This window comes from Papio anubis, chromosome 12 (genome assembly GCF_008728515.1).
Source record: "Papio anubis isolate 15944 chromosome 12, Panubis1.0, whole genome shotgun sequence".
Classification (NCBI taxonomy): domain Eukaryota; kingdom Metazoa; phylum Chordata; class Mammalia; order Primates; family Cercopithecidae; genus Papio; species Papio anubis.
Genome location: NC_044987.1, coordinates 962,646 through 978,357, shown reverse-complemented (window position 1 = coordinate 978,357; position 15,712 = coordinate 962,646). Strand labels below are relative to the sequence as shown.

Sequence of the window (15,712 nt, the reverse complement as noted above, 5' to 3'; positions counted from 1 at the left end):
CAGGCAGGCGGCTTCCACCTGCACTGTCGCTTTCCCTCCCCTGTTGCAGAAAGGAAATGATACATTTCTGCCCATCAGGAATTTAAGTTTGTTCATCGGCAACATTCACTCTGAGTCTTCTCCCTGCTCCTTCAAAGCTCTGGGTGGTGGATGTCTCGATGGAAACACAGTTTTTCTATTTTAAAACATTCCCCCAAGAGTAGGAGGGAAGAACGAGCTACGATCCCTCCGGTGTTGTACTGATCACAGCAGCATTTATTGAGGCACTTAACAAACGTGCAGAACACTGTTAGAAGCTCTGTGTGCAGTTGCTCTGTCCCTGCCATGCAGGTGCTATTACCATTCCCATTTCATCCGTGAGGTTAGAAACATGAACAGGCTTGTCCAAGGCCACCCAGCCAATCCAAGGTTTAATGACAACACAATTTATTGAGTGTCTACTATATGCCAGGCATTGGGTGGTTCCCAAGGTCAGCCCACCTGGGATCCATGGCACAAACCCAACCTGAGGATGGGAGAACGGGCAGACCTCAGAGGACTGGACAAAGAACAGTCTAACACCACAGTCTTGGCCAGACACCCAGGCAGGAGGCAGTGAAAATATCAAACCATAACACCCTTCCCAACCCCAGTTCCTCCCAACAATTTTGGCTCAAACCAACTCTGGGTGGTGAGGGGCTCGAACTTTCCCATTTTCTAGAGGGGTAGGCTGGACATACTGAATAACTCGCCTCTTCTCTTTGGAGAAAAGGGGTGCAGCAGGGGATGGAGGCAGAGATAACATGGATGACCACCAGCCCTGCCCAGAGATGGTGCTGCGGATTTGCATGCAGTGCCTCACCTAAAACCAACACTGAGAGAAGGATCTTATTAATTCGCAGATGGAAAAACACGATGTCTAGAGAAGTTAAGTGACGTAAGCATTGCCACACAGCTCAGCAAAGGCAGGGTGGCATGAACATTGTCCTGCGGCCCCCATTGCTTTCTCCTCCCATAGCCCACACGACTCCCTAGACTGTTGGCCACAAGCCCTGAGAAAGGGGGCCAAATGGTGCAAACTCAAAGAAAAGCACCCTTTTCTTTCATTTCACAAGGCATCATTTGACCCTGAGGCCCAGGGGAGTAAAGTGTGTGCACACGTGCGAAGGCACACATACCCTGTGTGCACGTTTCTGCAATATGAGTGGTGACATGGTCCTATGAGGCTCACGGAAAGACCACACACCCATGCTGTCTCTTCCCTGTAGAATGCAGGACCAACCCCTTCAGAAAAAAGGTTAAAGCCAAGGGATCCAGGACCAGGGCAGGGGGTGCTTAATGGGCTCAAGTTGGGTGAGATTACCCACTCACTACCTGCTCAACCAAATTGTCTATAGCTGTGTCTCTTTGTATCTCTCCTCTTTGTTAACTCTCCTGGACCAAAGCAGGACCACCTGGGGGTGGTCACAAGTATAATTAGCAAAAGATGTTCCAAGGAACAGGTGAAGGGCAGCTGAAGTAAGCAGAATGTTCTCCTGGTGCTGGTTGTGGAGTTGCCAAGTTCTCTTCCACTGAGAAAAACAGCATGCTTTATCCTTGTGCATCTCGACCCTGGCCTGAGGACAACTGTCTCAGAATCACTGGGATGGAACTGATAAAAATGCAGGTTCCTGGGTTCCATCCCAAACCCACAAGACAAATGAATCCAGGTTGTATCCAGTCGTCCACATCTTTAATAAGTACCTCCTGGAAGGGAGTCCGACACCCAAGAAGGTTGGAGAAGCTCCACTTTGCTGCAGCCTTTGAGGAAGTAGATGCAGGACCTGGGTCCCGAAAGGGGGTTCCACAGCTCTGGGATACTGATTCATGGTGCTGTTCCTTCTTTTGTCCACCCCTGCCCTTAGGGTCCCCTGTTCCATCCCTCCTGCAAGACATCCTAACTGACTGAAGAAGCCCCGCGGGGTGTGCAGGCGCAAACTGTGGCTTTGTGGTGTGGCAAGGTGAACCCACTTCCCCAGAAGTCAATACCAGTCCCCGCTGCACCCAGGGCCCAATCGCACCTCTTCCCTCATAATGGAATAGAAGGTCTACTGTCCACTGCTCACTCCTAAATCCTGTACTCAGTTCTGCCCACGGTAGGTGCCTGTCCCCACTGGAAGAACAGGCACAAGGCTAGCTGCAGGAGCTAATGGGGGTGTTCTGATAGCTTGTGCACAGGGCACTTGGTGGAAAATGAGCAATCAGCAGCTAGGGCAGGAGTAGGGGGTGGGAGGGCACCATCACAACCCGGCAGCCTGCACCACTAGATCAACAGCATCACCTGCTGGCTACAGGATGCCACAGCACCCTCCTCCCAGTCTAGGCCCCAGTGAGCCTTCCCTCAGTGTGCACAAAGAGGCAGAGAAGCCCCCTCCTCAGAATGCCAGGAGTCCTGGGTCCAGCAGGTCCTCAGGGGAGCCCCTCTTTGAGGCCCATAGAGCTAAGACTCTAATTCTCCATTGAAAATGTGCAGATCCCTCATTGACCAAACATGAATCTCTGACAGCACACCCCTCCTACACTGGCTCCCAAATGCACACCTAATATTTTTATTTTTCCTAAGTGTTTGTCTGTGGTTCCCCAGCATCTTTAGAGGCCCTCATAATCTTTTCCCTTCCAGTATAAGCTCCTAGAGGGCAGTGACTGTTTCCTTCCGGACGGACTAGATCACCGACTCACATTCCAAAAGGCTTAGGAGAGTGTTTTATAAACGTGAAGACTACCAGCCAGCAGTCATTGGTGCTGGAAAGGGCTGTGCTATGGCTGGTGCTTCTTCCCAGGTACAGGAATCCTCATAGCTACCCTGTACTGAGGGTCTACCAAGTGGAGGACATGTGATGCCGCTCTACCCGGATGCTATCTCACTTGATCTTCACCAGGACCCCCGGACACAGAATCACCGAGAGGTTAAGCCATTTGCTCAAAATCTCACAGCCGCCAAATGGTAAAGCCAGGGTCCCAGGCCTGGCAATTCGACGGTGGAAGCGTCTTAGCAGTTATGTTACACTGCCTCCCAGAAGCCCACATGTGCACACACACTGCTAGTAAGCACATCCTCCTTGCTGAAAGCACGCCACGAGCAGCTGCTCACTCAGCCTTCCCGCCTCCTCCTTATAAGGCAGACTGTTGTACCTGCCCTTTTCCCTGGAATCCTGCTCACGTACCAGGTTTCCCGTGAAAGGCCCGCTCAGCCTTCATTTTCCGGACCTCCAGGCTGGCCCACAAACGGGCGCCTATGAAGACACAGAGAACGAGGGCCCTGAAGGGCGGAGGAGGCAGACCACTGATGGGAGCACTAAGAAACAGCGGCGAAGGCCCCCCCAGTCATTGATTCCTTCCACAAATATTTACTGAGCACCGACGTCACGCACTGTGTCTGGGGCAGCGGGAAACCGCCATAAAGGAGGAGGCGCTTACAGCGGCGACGGTCCGCAGATAAATGGTCCGAGGGCAACTGATCTCGGAGAGCAGCCGTGCCCAGGGGGCTGGGGGCGCAGCTGAGGGTGTGGACTTTCTCCACTCACCGCCCGCCCCGCGAAGTCCTGCCCTGTCCTCCCCACCCTGAGCAAACCCACCTGCTGGGGACCTTCGGGCTGCGGACCTTGTTGTGGTCTCGAGGCCCTCAGAATCAGCTAGAAGGAGGCGGTGGAGGGCAGTGGTTCGGGGGCTGGTAGGGAGACGGGCGCAGGGCTGGGAGGGGGGCGCAGGGAGCTGAGGGAATGCGAGGCTGGGGGTGGGAGAGAAGGGCGGGCAGGAGGAGCCAGGAGAAGAACAGGACTGGGGGGAGGGATCAGGGCCGCGGATGGAGGCCCTTGTGAGGCAGGAGGGGCGAGGCGGGGGGAGGGGGCAGGGGAGGGGCCAGGCAGAGGGCGAGGCAGGGCGGGAGGGCCGGGCGAGGGGGAGGGTGGGGACCCCGGCCGCCTTGATACCCCACTTGATGCCCGCCCGGTTTTGCTGGCATGACAAGTTTCAACTCGCCGGGGAGCGGCACCGCCTTCTCTTGCCTTTGTTTTCCCCTCTCAGGATGGAAAATGAATTTCGAGCATCGCTGCGGAGCCTGCCAAGTAATTGGAAAACATGTCGAACACTGTGTCTGGCTGCTCGGCGGAGGCGGGGTGGCCTCCCCTGTCGAGGTTCCCGGTCCCTCGGGGAGGGGTGGTGCCGCGTCCTCCCCAGGCCGGCCCGCGAGGGGAGAAGCCGCAGAAGCCTCTGGGCGCCGGGCCGGAGGTCCCTCGGGCCGGTGGGGGAAATGGTCACAGTCGGCTGGCGGTGTGGGCGCCTCGCCCGCGCTGGCCGCTGAGCCCCGAGAGGGCCTGGGCTCCCGTGGGCCACCCTACTCCGCGGCCGCGCGGCGCCCTGATCCGGGGTCTCAGGCCCCGCTGGAGCCCGGGGCGTCCCTGCCCTCCCCACTCCTCCCGCGGCCCACCCCCGCCCTCCGCCTGCCCCTACCCTGCTGGCCCCCGCCAGACATCCTCTCCCGCATCTGAGACCACCCGCCCGGTTTCCATGTCCGGGTTTGGCTGGGTGTGTAACCCCCCACCTAAGGATGGGACAGAGCCCCATCCCGCCTCGCAGTGGACACCCCAGGACAGTGGCTTGGTCTTCACAACATCGAGTGTGGTTCATGGAGCAGCACTTTGCATCGCTCCCTGCAGTGACCCACGCAGCAGGCCGCCTGCCCTGGTGGACGTGGGCACACCCTCCCTGTCTCCTGGTGTTCCAGGGCTTGACTCTGCCTGTACCAGTCTGTCTCACATGAGAGCCCCCTGTCTCTGTCCAGAATTAACAAGGTCCTGTTAGGAAGTGATCTGCAAGACAAAGTCAGGCCCGCACCGCACATTGCCGCCACCACCAAGTAGTCCCTTGATAGACCTCCACCTGTGGCCTCCTGGACTGGCTCCCCACCCACCTGCCACCCCCAGCTCTCACCCCTCCCCTCAAAGGATCCATGACCCACTAAACCTTGATGAGCTCTTTCAGCTCCATTTAACTACACAAATGGCTTGGTCACAGCTGACTGGTCCCAAATTTGCCAGTGATTTTCTTTTAATTTACCGTAGCTCAGTCCCCCTGTAATACAGGTAGAGGAGGCATATTTGTTCCCAAACTCCCCTCCTGGGGTTAATCATCCACAGAACAAAACTCCATTTGAGCCACTTAATGATTTCATTTCCACCCTAGGTTTGAAGGAGCTGTGGCTATAATATTAATATGGGTCCCTCTCTCCCCAAACTCCAGATGTGGTGAGAGAGAGACAGTGGGATCCTGTGGGTGACTCAGCCATTCCTGCCCGGCTCTTGGCCTCTAGCATCTTCTGCAAGCCGTTTGTTCCCCCTCTTTTCCTGGGCCCATCTTCTCTCCCCTGGGAAGCCAGACCTGACCAGCGTGGTACTCCTTCCATCCTTCCTCCCCCGGGTCCTCTGCCAGTCTCATGGGGTTATTTTGCACCCAGCTGTCACCTCTCAGCACCTGACCCACCTCCCAGCTTCTTCTCCTGCCATGTCCCCCACCACACCTCCACCCACCATACCGGCATTCCAGACATTCAGACAGCCAGGCCCAGTTCCCTAACCTTCCTCATTCCTTGCAACATGGACTTTCCCTTTGCCTGGAGGACCCCTCCTTGGTTGTCAGAGCCTGGCAAAAGCCTCCAAAACTCTGTTCAAGCGTCACTGCCTCTGGGAATCAGTTGACACTTTTTCTCTGAAGCAGAGAAAATCACTCCCTTCTGTGTGCTCTACCATTTATACCCTTTTGGCTTATTTTCACACAATATTTCATTATTTGTTTGCAGTCAGCCCTTCCACCCATTTGAACTCCTTGAGAACATAACAGAATATTCACCCGGGTATCTTCACACTCACAGCACGGGCCCAGTGCTGGGCATAAATGCTCCACAAATGTTCTTGGAATGAATCTCTGCTATACAGTTCAGGCGTGTGGATGTGAACTGTATTCATGACGACACGAAGACACTCAGAGGCGCTCCATCTTCAGAGGCTTCCCAAACGGCTGACATCTCTACTGGCCCAGCCTGCAGGAGCCGACTCAAAGGGAAGGCCAGGTCACCTTCAGGAAATGTGCGTTTTGCGTGGAAAGGGCACCATCTGGTGGTTGCTAGCGAAACAGCCTCTCAGCTGCAATAGTGAAGAGAGAGGGCTTCCTCCCTTTGCTTGCCTCCCAAGGCCACCAGGTTCAGAGAAAGGTGTTCCCTGCAGCAGCGCCATGGGCTCTGGCAAGCCAAGCACTGCTCCCTGCCTTCCCAAGAAGCCTGAGTGAGCGTTTGGAAGGGCACAGCCCACTGAGGGCTCTGAGGAAGGCCAGCTTACCTCCTCTCCACCCCTCTCCTCCGCTGACATCCAGGCGGTAGCCATTCCCAAGCAGGCAGTACCCCCTTTCCAGCAGCCTGGGCTTGTGCCACTTCTCTGCCTTCAGTGTTCTCCAAGCTTCCCCTGGACCCGGGCCCTTTGTGTCCATCACCACTGGGACAGTCGATGGGGACCCAAATCAGGACCCAAGTTGAACTGATCTCCTCAACTTAGGCCCACCTACCTGAGCTAATGGCGGCACCCTCCCCCAACTGTACCCCCAGGAGCCATGTATCGCCAGGTCGCCACTGCCATCTCACACAAACCTGCAACTGCCCAGTGGACCCTTCCTGGGCTCTCTGCTGCCATCCTTTGCCGCAGCCTGTCTCCACATGTAAAATCACTTTCTGCTTTAACATTCCCGCACATCCGGTTTCCTGTCTCTGCTAGGATAAGGCGGGATCCTTAACAAGTTCTCCACATACCACATGGCCCACCTGGCCTCTTGACAGCCTCCCCCATCCCCCTTCTCGCTCCCTGTCTCCCATCTAGCTAGAACAGCATTTTGGTGTGTCCATGAAGCCAGACTTCTCTTCCTTCTCAGAGCCCTCTCACTTGCCACTGCCCAGGGCTGGCTGCTCTCCTGCCCCTCTGCCTGGTTACCTCCTACTCATCCTCTATTCCCTCAGCCTACCCTACTGGGGCATTCAGGCAAAGGGAGGCTGGGAGGGAAAGGTGGTGGGGAGAGAAAGTCCAGGTGTCCTGGCCCCTAGGAAAAGTGCGGCAGGGGAGGAACTTTAACCTCTCTCCCTTCCTTGTGCAGTGTCTGGTGGGTAAAGCTCACCACCAACAACAAACCGAAGTGATCCTTCACCCAGCTCTGCTGGAGAGGGCAGGGGTTAAGGACACTGGCTCTGGCATGAGACCATTTGGATTCAAACTCTGGCCTGCCATTTCATGGCTAGATGACATCAGGAAGGCTATTTAGCCTCTCTGAACTGCCTGTCCCTCATCCGTAAAAGGGGGATGATGATTTTAAAATAAAAAAGAAATCTAGGTTCTCTTCTCTGAAGGCAAGTTCCCATTATATGTAGGACTTCACCTTTCAAGTAGTTATGAAAATTGTGACTCACAACTGATGAGTTTGTGTAAAATTCATCTCCCCTGTCAAAATGAAAGTTCTACCAGGGCAGGGACCGGGTGGGCGTAATTTACTGCTGTATTCCCAGGGCTGGCCTGGGGCCCACATACAGCATAACAAAGTGATCAAGAAAGCCACGCTGGGATTCTAGCACTCCCCAGTCACCAAAGTGACCCTGGTCAAGGTACTTAACCTAGGCCTTGTGTTATTTCCTCTCTAACAATAATAATACCATCTATGCCAAAGCCTGCTTGGCTTAGTGCTTGGATACATTTCAAGTCCTTGGATAGGATCAGGCATATAGAAAGTGCTCAGTGAACATCAGTGGTCATTCTCGTGGACACTCGATAAATACTTCAATAAGACTTCTGGGTTCTAGTCTGACATGTAAAGAGCTCGGAAGTCATCACTCTCATCCTAACAATAAGAAAAACTGAATAAACTGAAAACCAGCAACTCTTCTTAGATCCCTCAGAGAGTTGAGCTTAGAAGGCAAACCACTGACCTGAAGACTGGAGAGGTAGAAAGGTGGATACAGAGAATCACAACTTACTGGACAGAAGCCCAGGCACACAAAACTCTACAGGAGCCAGTGCTGGGCAGGAAAACCTAAACTACCTAAACTGTAACTGACAAATTGCTGGAGGCTAAGTGTGGACAAGGTTGACTACTAAAAAGTCCAGGGCCCAGTCACTGGGGGGATCCCCACATTTTCATGAGTTTTGCTTTCAGGAGCTCTACTAGCTCCTCACAATGAAAACTGAAGAAAATCCCCTCATGTTTCCCAAAGGGAAAGGGGAAAGTAACCATTTTTAAATAGGTCCAGAGCATTCTGTTCTCCTTAACAAGAGCCCACCCTCAAGGGAAACTATTTTGCCAGGGCCAAGCCAGCCTGGGAGAAGGGAAATGCCCAACTCCAGATCCTCCCCTCAAGCCTTCCTGTCTTTCCTAAGATCAGTGAGTGAGGGAAGCTGAGAATCACACATAAAGGTCACACCCCAGAGGCAAAGGCTCACTAAACACTGAGAACTAACCTTGCAAATATAGAACACTTCCCCTCCCACACACTTATCACCACAATAATATGGGAATATTGTGTTAAATTATTGTATAGTTATATTGTATAGTTATATGTTAAATTGTATTGTATAGTTATTATATAACCGGGGATTACAGCAGAATAACTGTAAGCCTCAGACTCTATTTAAGAAGGAGCCTCTAGGGAAAGCCAAAGACAACAAGAAAGATGAAGACAAGGATGCTAGAGGAAACCTTAGCCTCTGACACACTACAAAACCATAAACATAGTCTCCTAGCCAGGTAAACATATAGTCTCACACTAATGGCCTATTTACTGCAGCTCCTTTTCCTGATAAATCATGTCTTGCTTTCCCCAAAATAATTACAAAGCTTGCTAAAAAATATATATACAAAACTTTATGGGACAAAGCAAGTATAGAAACCAGTCAGATATATTGGAATTATTAGACTGGGAATTTAAAATAGCTATGATAAATATGCTAAAGGCTCTAATGGGGAAAGTGGACAACATGCAAGAACAGATGGGTAATGTAAACAGAGAGATGGAAACTCTAAGAAAAAAAGTCTAAAGAAAATGCCAGTAATCAAAAACACTATATAGGAATAAAGAATGTCTTTGAAGGACTCATCGGTAGACTAGACAAGACTGAGGAAACAATTGGAGCTTCAAGAAATGTCAGTAGAATTTACCCAAACTGAAAGGCAAAGAGAAAAAGAAAAGAGTGGAAAAAAGTGAAACATTTTCCAAAAACTGTGGGACAATCTCAAAAGGTGTAACATATGTGTAATGGGAAGACCAGAAGGAGAATAAAAAGAGTTTGAATAATAGTTGAGAATCTTCCAAAATTAATGACAGACACCAAAGAACAGATCCTGGAATCTCAGAGAACACCAAGCAAGATAAATGAAAAAAATAAATAAATAATAACTACACCTAGTCATATCACATTCAAACTGCAGAAAATCAAAGACAAAGTTTCTTGAAAGCGAAAATACCTTATCTATAGAGGAACAAGGATAGGAATTATATCCAGCTTCTCCTTGGATACCATACAAGCAAGATGAGAGTGGAGTAAAATATTTAAGTGTTGAAAGAAAAAAAAAGATTGCCAGCCTAGAATTCTGTATCTTGCAAAATTGCCCTTCAAAAGGAGGACAAAGAAAGACTTTCTCCAACCATCCAAAATTGAGGGAAATTGTCACTAGTATAGCTACCTTGTAAGAAACATTAAAAGAAGTTCTTCACAGAGGAGGAAAAGAATATAGGTCAGAAACCAAACCTACATTAAAAAGGAAGAGAGTTAGAGAAGGAATAAGTACAGATAACATAAATGTCTGAAACAAACCAGCACACTTCCCTCAAAAAGTTCCCCCTGCCCCAGCCACAGAGCACTCCTTCTTATGTTCCAGTAGCACCCATATCACCATTGTCCCATTGCTGGAATGGCTGCTGTCTGTCTCCCTCAGGCTGTAAGTCAGTGTCCCCAGAGCCAGGCCTGTGAGGTACTCAGTGTCTGATGAATGAACAAATGAATGACACGGCACCCCAACCAGCAACAGGGTGAGTTGTTAAATAGCACGTCTCTTTATTCGCAGTTCAGCAAGAAGACTCCAGTGCTGACACTGTCGCACGAAGAGCTCACCTGCTGGAGTCTTTCTGCCCAGGTCTGGCCCTTCGTCAGGTCAAGCAGAGAAGGATGTTCTTCTGATACAGGTTGCTGCTGGACCCTGAAGGACTTCCACCTAGGAGGTAGAGAAACGCCCAGGGGACACAGCAGGGAGATGTGGTTGGCCAAGGGGTAGGGCTGCTGATGACTCCCTGTAACCCCACTGTTCTCCGCGTTCCCACAGCTCCATCTAGAGAGCAGAAACCCATGGAAGAATAGACAGTGGTTCATCAGGCAGCTGGAATTGAAGCCTGAGTCTGTTTCTTCCAGCTCAGAAGCCCCTGCGAACTGTGTACCCTCCCAGCACTTCCTGTTCTTCACCTCTAGTAATATGAGCAAACAATTGATGTGGCATTTACCATGTGCCAGACACCATCACCCCCAAGACAGCCCTCTGAAGTAGATACTCTGTTGCAATAAAGAAACTGAGGCACAGTGGCATTATGTAACTTGCCCATGGTGGAGCTGAATTGGAACCCAGCATCTGCTCCCGGGCTTGACTTAAGTTCTGCCTTCTGTATAATGGACACAAATGATGCCCTCTCTTAAGATTGTTTTTTGGATCAAATGAGAAACCCTGACAAACTACCTTGTGCAGACGCTGGCATACAGTAAGTGCTCAATAAATGCTGGTACTGCTCTCCAGCAGCCTTCCTGTAAGCATGCTGAGGTCGCTGTGCCTAAATCTCTCCCTTAGCCCCAGAATGGCCAGCGCAGCTGTTCACCACAGGCTCAGGGGCTGCATCCTGGAGAGCTCCTGTGGTTGTTTATCCTGCCACTGGCCTTCCACCTCCTAGGGCCTCACAAACAGCCCCTGTGTGACCACTGGGCCAAGCACAAGGAAAGAGACCATGGGACCCAAAGTCACCTCACAAGTTGGTGGCAGGTCTAAAACCTATACAGCCTCACCCTGACACTACGATCTGTGACTCAAGGTGAGGTCAGCAGACCAGCAGTGACAATGCCCAGAAACTTTGAGAAATGCAAAATTGCAGGCTCCACCACAACCTCCTAAACACGAAAGCCCAGGCCCATGAATGATGCAGAGGCAGTGCTCTCTGACACCACAAAGTCAGGAAGCCAATCTGAAACTTGACTTCAAGTGCTTCCACAAACTTAAGAGAGGCGTTGCGGGAGCCCAAGACAGCCGGCCCTCCTCTCCTCTACTGGCCCTGAGTGCAGGCCCTTCCCCAGTAGGGAAAGGCTAAGCCTCTTTACCAAGTTCCCTGCTGCAGTGCCCCTTCCCACTGCCCAGGATAACCATCTTCTCTGCCCAGTTCCTCATCCGTCAGCTCTCTCACCTGTTGCTCTTAGCAGTCTGAGTAGGAGGGTCTCATACTGAAGTCCTGAGCTGAGACATCTGCAAGACGGGAGATGCTGCAGGGGACAGAGGAGAAGGGCCAGGTGGAGGGAGGCTGCCTGATAGCAGAGGCTACCCAGACCACGGCACAGGGGTTGGGGTGGGAGGGCAGGCCATGCCTAGGCCGTGGCCGCACTGGGCCTGGGAGCACAGTCATCTGAACAGGCCCTTAGCCTGGAGCCCTTCTGGGCACTGGCAGACACCATGGGAGGCTGGCAAAGCCCTGTCATGTGGAGCACAGAAGATAAGACGCAGCCCTGGGAACCGTGTGCCCCTGCTCTTGATGTTGTTGTACCAGAGAGAGCATTGGTGGGTGTGGGTGGGAAACCCAGCAGTCACCCCCACACTACCTGCCCCCAGTCGGGAACGCAAATCAACCAGTCCCAAACAGCTTACCTTCGTCTCACCTGCTCTATTCGATCTCGCATGATGTCCTCTGTCATCTCACTTGGCACTTGGAAGATACGAGTGTGGCTGCAAAAGGCCATTCGTGCATTGGCATATGGGATCTGAGTTTCTTTCTTAACAGGCATAGAGAACTGCTAGAGTTGGGATCCTGCAAACAATGGCTCTTGCCCCGACACCATGAACTTTTGAGCTGGTCTCTCCCCCTTCTTGACTCATGAGCACAAAGCTTTTTTTTTTTACTAACCAGGTACCCTTGAGCCCCCAGTAATGCTGGACAGGTAGCAGACTGTCCCAGGGAGAGCCAGGGACACAGAGTTGAGCGCCCTTTCTAAAGGCAGCAGGCAGTGGTCTCATGAGCCATGGAATTCACCCTTCTGAATTCAGTCTTCTGAATTCCTGTCCTATCGTCAGCTCTTGATGACCTGCATCACCCCACACCCACTGCTGTTCAGAGATGCTTCTAGGAAAGCCTACAGTGAGGAAGTTGTGGGGTCTCCTGGGGAGCCTCTTTGCTCGTTTCATAAAGGGATATATATTTCCGGACTACATACTTACTGAAATAAGAGGGGGACACCAAAACCAGTGGGTTGTGGGGGAAGATAGGCAGAGGCTTTTGGTTTAAAATCTTTGTAGGAAATCCAGAGTGGAAAAATTATATGTAGATAATTGACTGATTCCTGTAGCCTGTCTCAAAAGCTTAAATCTAGTTTTATTATACAGCCAAGATTTTTAAAATATTGGAAGATGATGTGTGTGTTATCCAAACCAAGGAGCACGATGTCCGCAATTCCATAGCACAACCACATCGGGCACAGGAAAGCCTGGATTATAATTAACAACATTTATGATTTTAGGGGCCTCAGAAGGCTTCCCATCCAAAAAACCTCTTTCCCAGGGACCTCTCAGATCCCACCATGTTATTCCTTTTGGTTATGTAATTACTGTGCATTTGAGTCTTCTTAAAAGGCAGATGCCACTAGAAGGGGTAAGCACATGGAAACCATTTCTTGAGAAGTGGAGCCTCCTTGATACAACCGATCAACACCGCTGATGCGGCAGGGAAAGGGAGAAGAGAGGAGGAAGGGGAGAGGTCTCCTTCAGTTTCCCGGAGGACCAGTCTAAGCCCTCAGTCCCTCTCCTGGGAAGGGGGAGCTGATGTGCTTCAGAGAGTCCCAGTGAACACAGGTGCAGGAAAGGAAATAGGAAAGCCTTTGTCTGAAGAGTGATGGCTTCAGGCCAGCTCCCTGGGCCTCGTGGCTCAGCATCTGCAGAGCCAAGAGAGGCAGTGGGGATGGCTGTGAGCTGGCAGACACCCAGGAGGCTGGCGAAGCCACCATGACCAAGCGCAGAATTCTAGCCTTGGGCGCTGGGAAGCCTCCACACACCTCGGTTGCAGATGAGAACTTTGGCTTCTGCATTTGAAGAGCTTATTTTTTTCAGCTCTTTAAAGTGCAGCCACTTCTGAGCAACTCAAGTGCAAAAATAACAGAAGTCTGAAATGTATTCAGAAGCATTTAGGAAATGGAGTGCAAGCCCAGTTTTCCAACCCCTCAAGTCATTTAAAAATGTAGAAATGAGCTGGGCTTTCAAGATAGCAAGAATATTCCCTTAAGACCCCAAAGCAAGGCTGAGAAATTTGTCAGCCAAAGACGACACCTCTAGAGAAGAGCATCTGCGGGCTCGTGAAGAGAGGGGCTTGCGAATCTCTCCCTCTCCCTCCTTCGCCCAGGGCAAATGGGACGCCTTACCTCCATCTTATGAACTGGATTCGTGTTCTCTCCTCTAGGACCTCTTGGCTCTGGTTTGCCAACATATCAGACTTAGAGAGGTGGTGCTTCACCTGAGAAATCCAGAGGGTCCATGTGATTCCTGCCCAGTGTGGCCCCCAACTAGGCTGGCACAGAGCCCAGACAAGAGCCTCACCCTTGCCCAGAATCATTTACGGTGCACCTCCTGCCTCTCCCCTCTCCCTCACCCCCACTCCCATGCAACATCTCAAACTCTCAGTTACCACGTCTCTGGTCACATGGACGTCCTGGCCATGGGTGGGAGGGGAGTCCGTGGACATCTTCTCCCTTATGCCCTGGGAAGGGTAGTTGATGGACAGCTTTTCCTTTATGCCCTGAGAAGCCTCTTCTTCTGTCTGAAAGGTGAGGAATTCCCTCTGAAAACGTCACTCTACCTCCAACCCTGGGTCTTCTTCTCCTCTTCTTTCCCTTTTATTCATTCTCCATCACAACTCACACACCGCATATCCACACACATACACTCCTTACCTCGCTGTTCCTGCAATAAGCTTCTTTCCTGTGAAGTCCTTGGAACTCCCTAAGTACCTGGCCCTATCCCAAGGTATTCCTGAGACACCCTTGAGCTGGGAAAGATGCAGCTGAAACCCTTAAGCCAGGATGCTTGAGAAGCAGGACGGCATTAGTGGTGGTGCTAACACGTTTCCTACCAGGACACAAGTCACAGTGTCCTCCAGGACATGTGAAGAAATTAGACTCAAATCTAGGAAGGGTGTCTGGCAATGAACTTGAGTTCCAGTTCCATGAAGAAGGAAATCCAGATCCCACACCCACTGAGACCAGCTCTCTAGGATTTTGGATACCCTGAGTCATAAAGAAATCTTACTTACTTTTTTCAACCAATGCTGTAGTACAGACACAGCCTCGCTTTCCACAACGTCAATGTCCTGGAACAAATTAGCGAGTTGGTTACCTCAGAAAACCTAGAATCCCAGCTCCTCCCACCCACCCCCCACAACTGTTACTCAGAGTTATTTGTAATAGCTCTCTGAAGTGCAGCAGGGTCCCAGAGGTGGAGAAGATACATGAGAAATTATTCCATGTGACTACTACCAAGCTGCTTACCGAACTGGTTATTGGTAGGAAGGGAAGCCCTGCACCTTTCCGAGCAAGAATATACACAATCCATGTTGTAATTATCATCTTTGAATGTACACCAGGGCCCCTTCTTGGCTCCCTCCTTCCATTGAAGCTGCCTGAGAACTCCTATGGGACAGGAAAGTCATTGAAAGGAGGTGTCCACCTGATTGGTTGACCCATGATGATGTGACAATGGCCTCCCTTTGAAAATGAGGTATGTGAGTATAAATGCAGTTGCCAAGAGCCCCTGCATTTCGGGCTCTGGGTGCACTGCTTATGAGTTACCCTGCTTCAAGGAGCAGAACCAGTGAATAAAAGATTGCTGTCTAACACCACTGGCTCACCCTTGAATTCTTTTCTTGGGAAAGCACTAATTTGGGAGCTCACCTCGAGGCAGGAGGATAGGGTCTGGAGGCAGGAAACCTAAGGCCGATTCACACTGACTTCCTAGAACTAAATCAAAAGGAAAACCCCAACTTTCCATGCCCAAGTAACAAAAGAACCAGAGCCTACTCCCTTGGCAACCCTCTCCTTTTCTGCATGGCAGATGAAAAACTGAAAGTACCTCTGATTGGTCCCCTTCCACAACCAATCAAGCTGGCTGTGGGCCAGGTCTTCATTTGCATAGAGTTATAACTTTATAACTTCACTTCAGCCTCTGATTGGTCACTTTCCACAACCAATCAGACTGATCATGAGCCACTACTTCATTTACATGGGGTATATACCAAGTAACCAATGGGAAACCCCCAGAGGTTATTTAAACCCCAGAAAATTCTGTAACCAGTCTGCTCCCACCCTGTGGAGTGTACTTCTATTTTCATTAAATCTCTGCCTTTGTTGCTTCATTCTTTCCTTGCTTTGTTTGTGTGTTTTGTCCATTT

At 51.0% G+C, this 15,712-nt stretch overlaps 1 protein-coding gene and 1 long non-coding RNA gene across 3 annotated transcripts in view; both read right to left on the bottom strand.

Annotated features, from left to right (window-relative positions):
• The window catches only part of LOC110741304, a 189,064-nt gene extending 185,400 nt beyond the window's left edge, over positions 1-3,664 (bottom strand). The window contains exon 1 of the long non-coding RNA XR_002517321.2: positions 3,594-3,664. This is a non-coding gene — a long non-coding RNA (uncharacterized LOC110741304). The remainder of the gene's footprint in view (positions 1-3,593) is intronic.
• A 6,406-nt stretch (positions 3,665-10,070) lies between these two features.
• On the bottom strand, positions 10,071-14,954 carry SPATA19 (spermatogenesis associated 19). Of its 2 annotated transcripts, none has more exons than XM_009187698.1 (7): positions 14,814-14,954; positions 14,579-14,635; positions 13,955-14,086; positions 13,692-13,783; positions 11,932-12,009; positions 11,477-11,552; positions 10,071-10,251 (listed from the first exon to the last, which is right to left on the bottom strand). In XM_009187698.1, the coding sequence occupies exons 1-6, from the start codon at positions 14,889-14,891 to the stop codon at positions 11,486-11,488; spliced, it is 504 nt and encodes a 167-aa protein (XP_009185962.1). In that variant the 5' UTR covers positions 14,892-14,954; the 3' UTR covers positions 10,071-10,251; positions 11,477-11,485. The 2 variants fall into 2 exon arrangements, with proteins under 2 accessions (XP_009185962.1, XP_009185961.1); XM_009187697.1 differs by having other exon boundaries at positions 11,943-12,009.
• Between the last annotated feature and the right edge of the window lie 758 nt (positions 14,955-15,712).

Bases quoted from the DNA above. Each gene is read 5' to 3' on its own strand.
- SPATA19 (XM_009187697.1), bottom strand. From the start codon at position 14,891: ATGATAATTACAACATGGATTGTGTATATTCTTGCTCGGAAAGGTGCA. The intron at 14,087-14,578 runs GTAAGTAAGATT...CTCACCTTTCAG, and splicing joins TACAGCATTGGTTGAAAAAA to ACAGAAGAAGAGGCTTCTCA. The intron at 11,553-11,942 runs GTGAGACGAAGG...TGTCCCCTGCAG, and splicing joins TGCGAGATCGAATAGAGCAG to CATCTCCCGTCTTGCAGATG.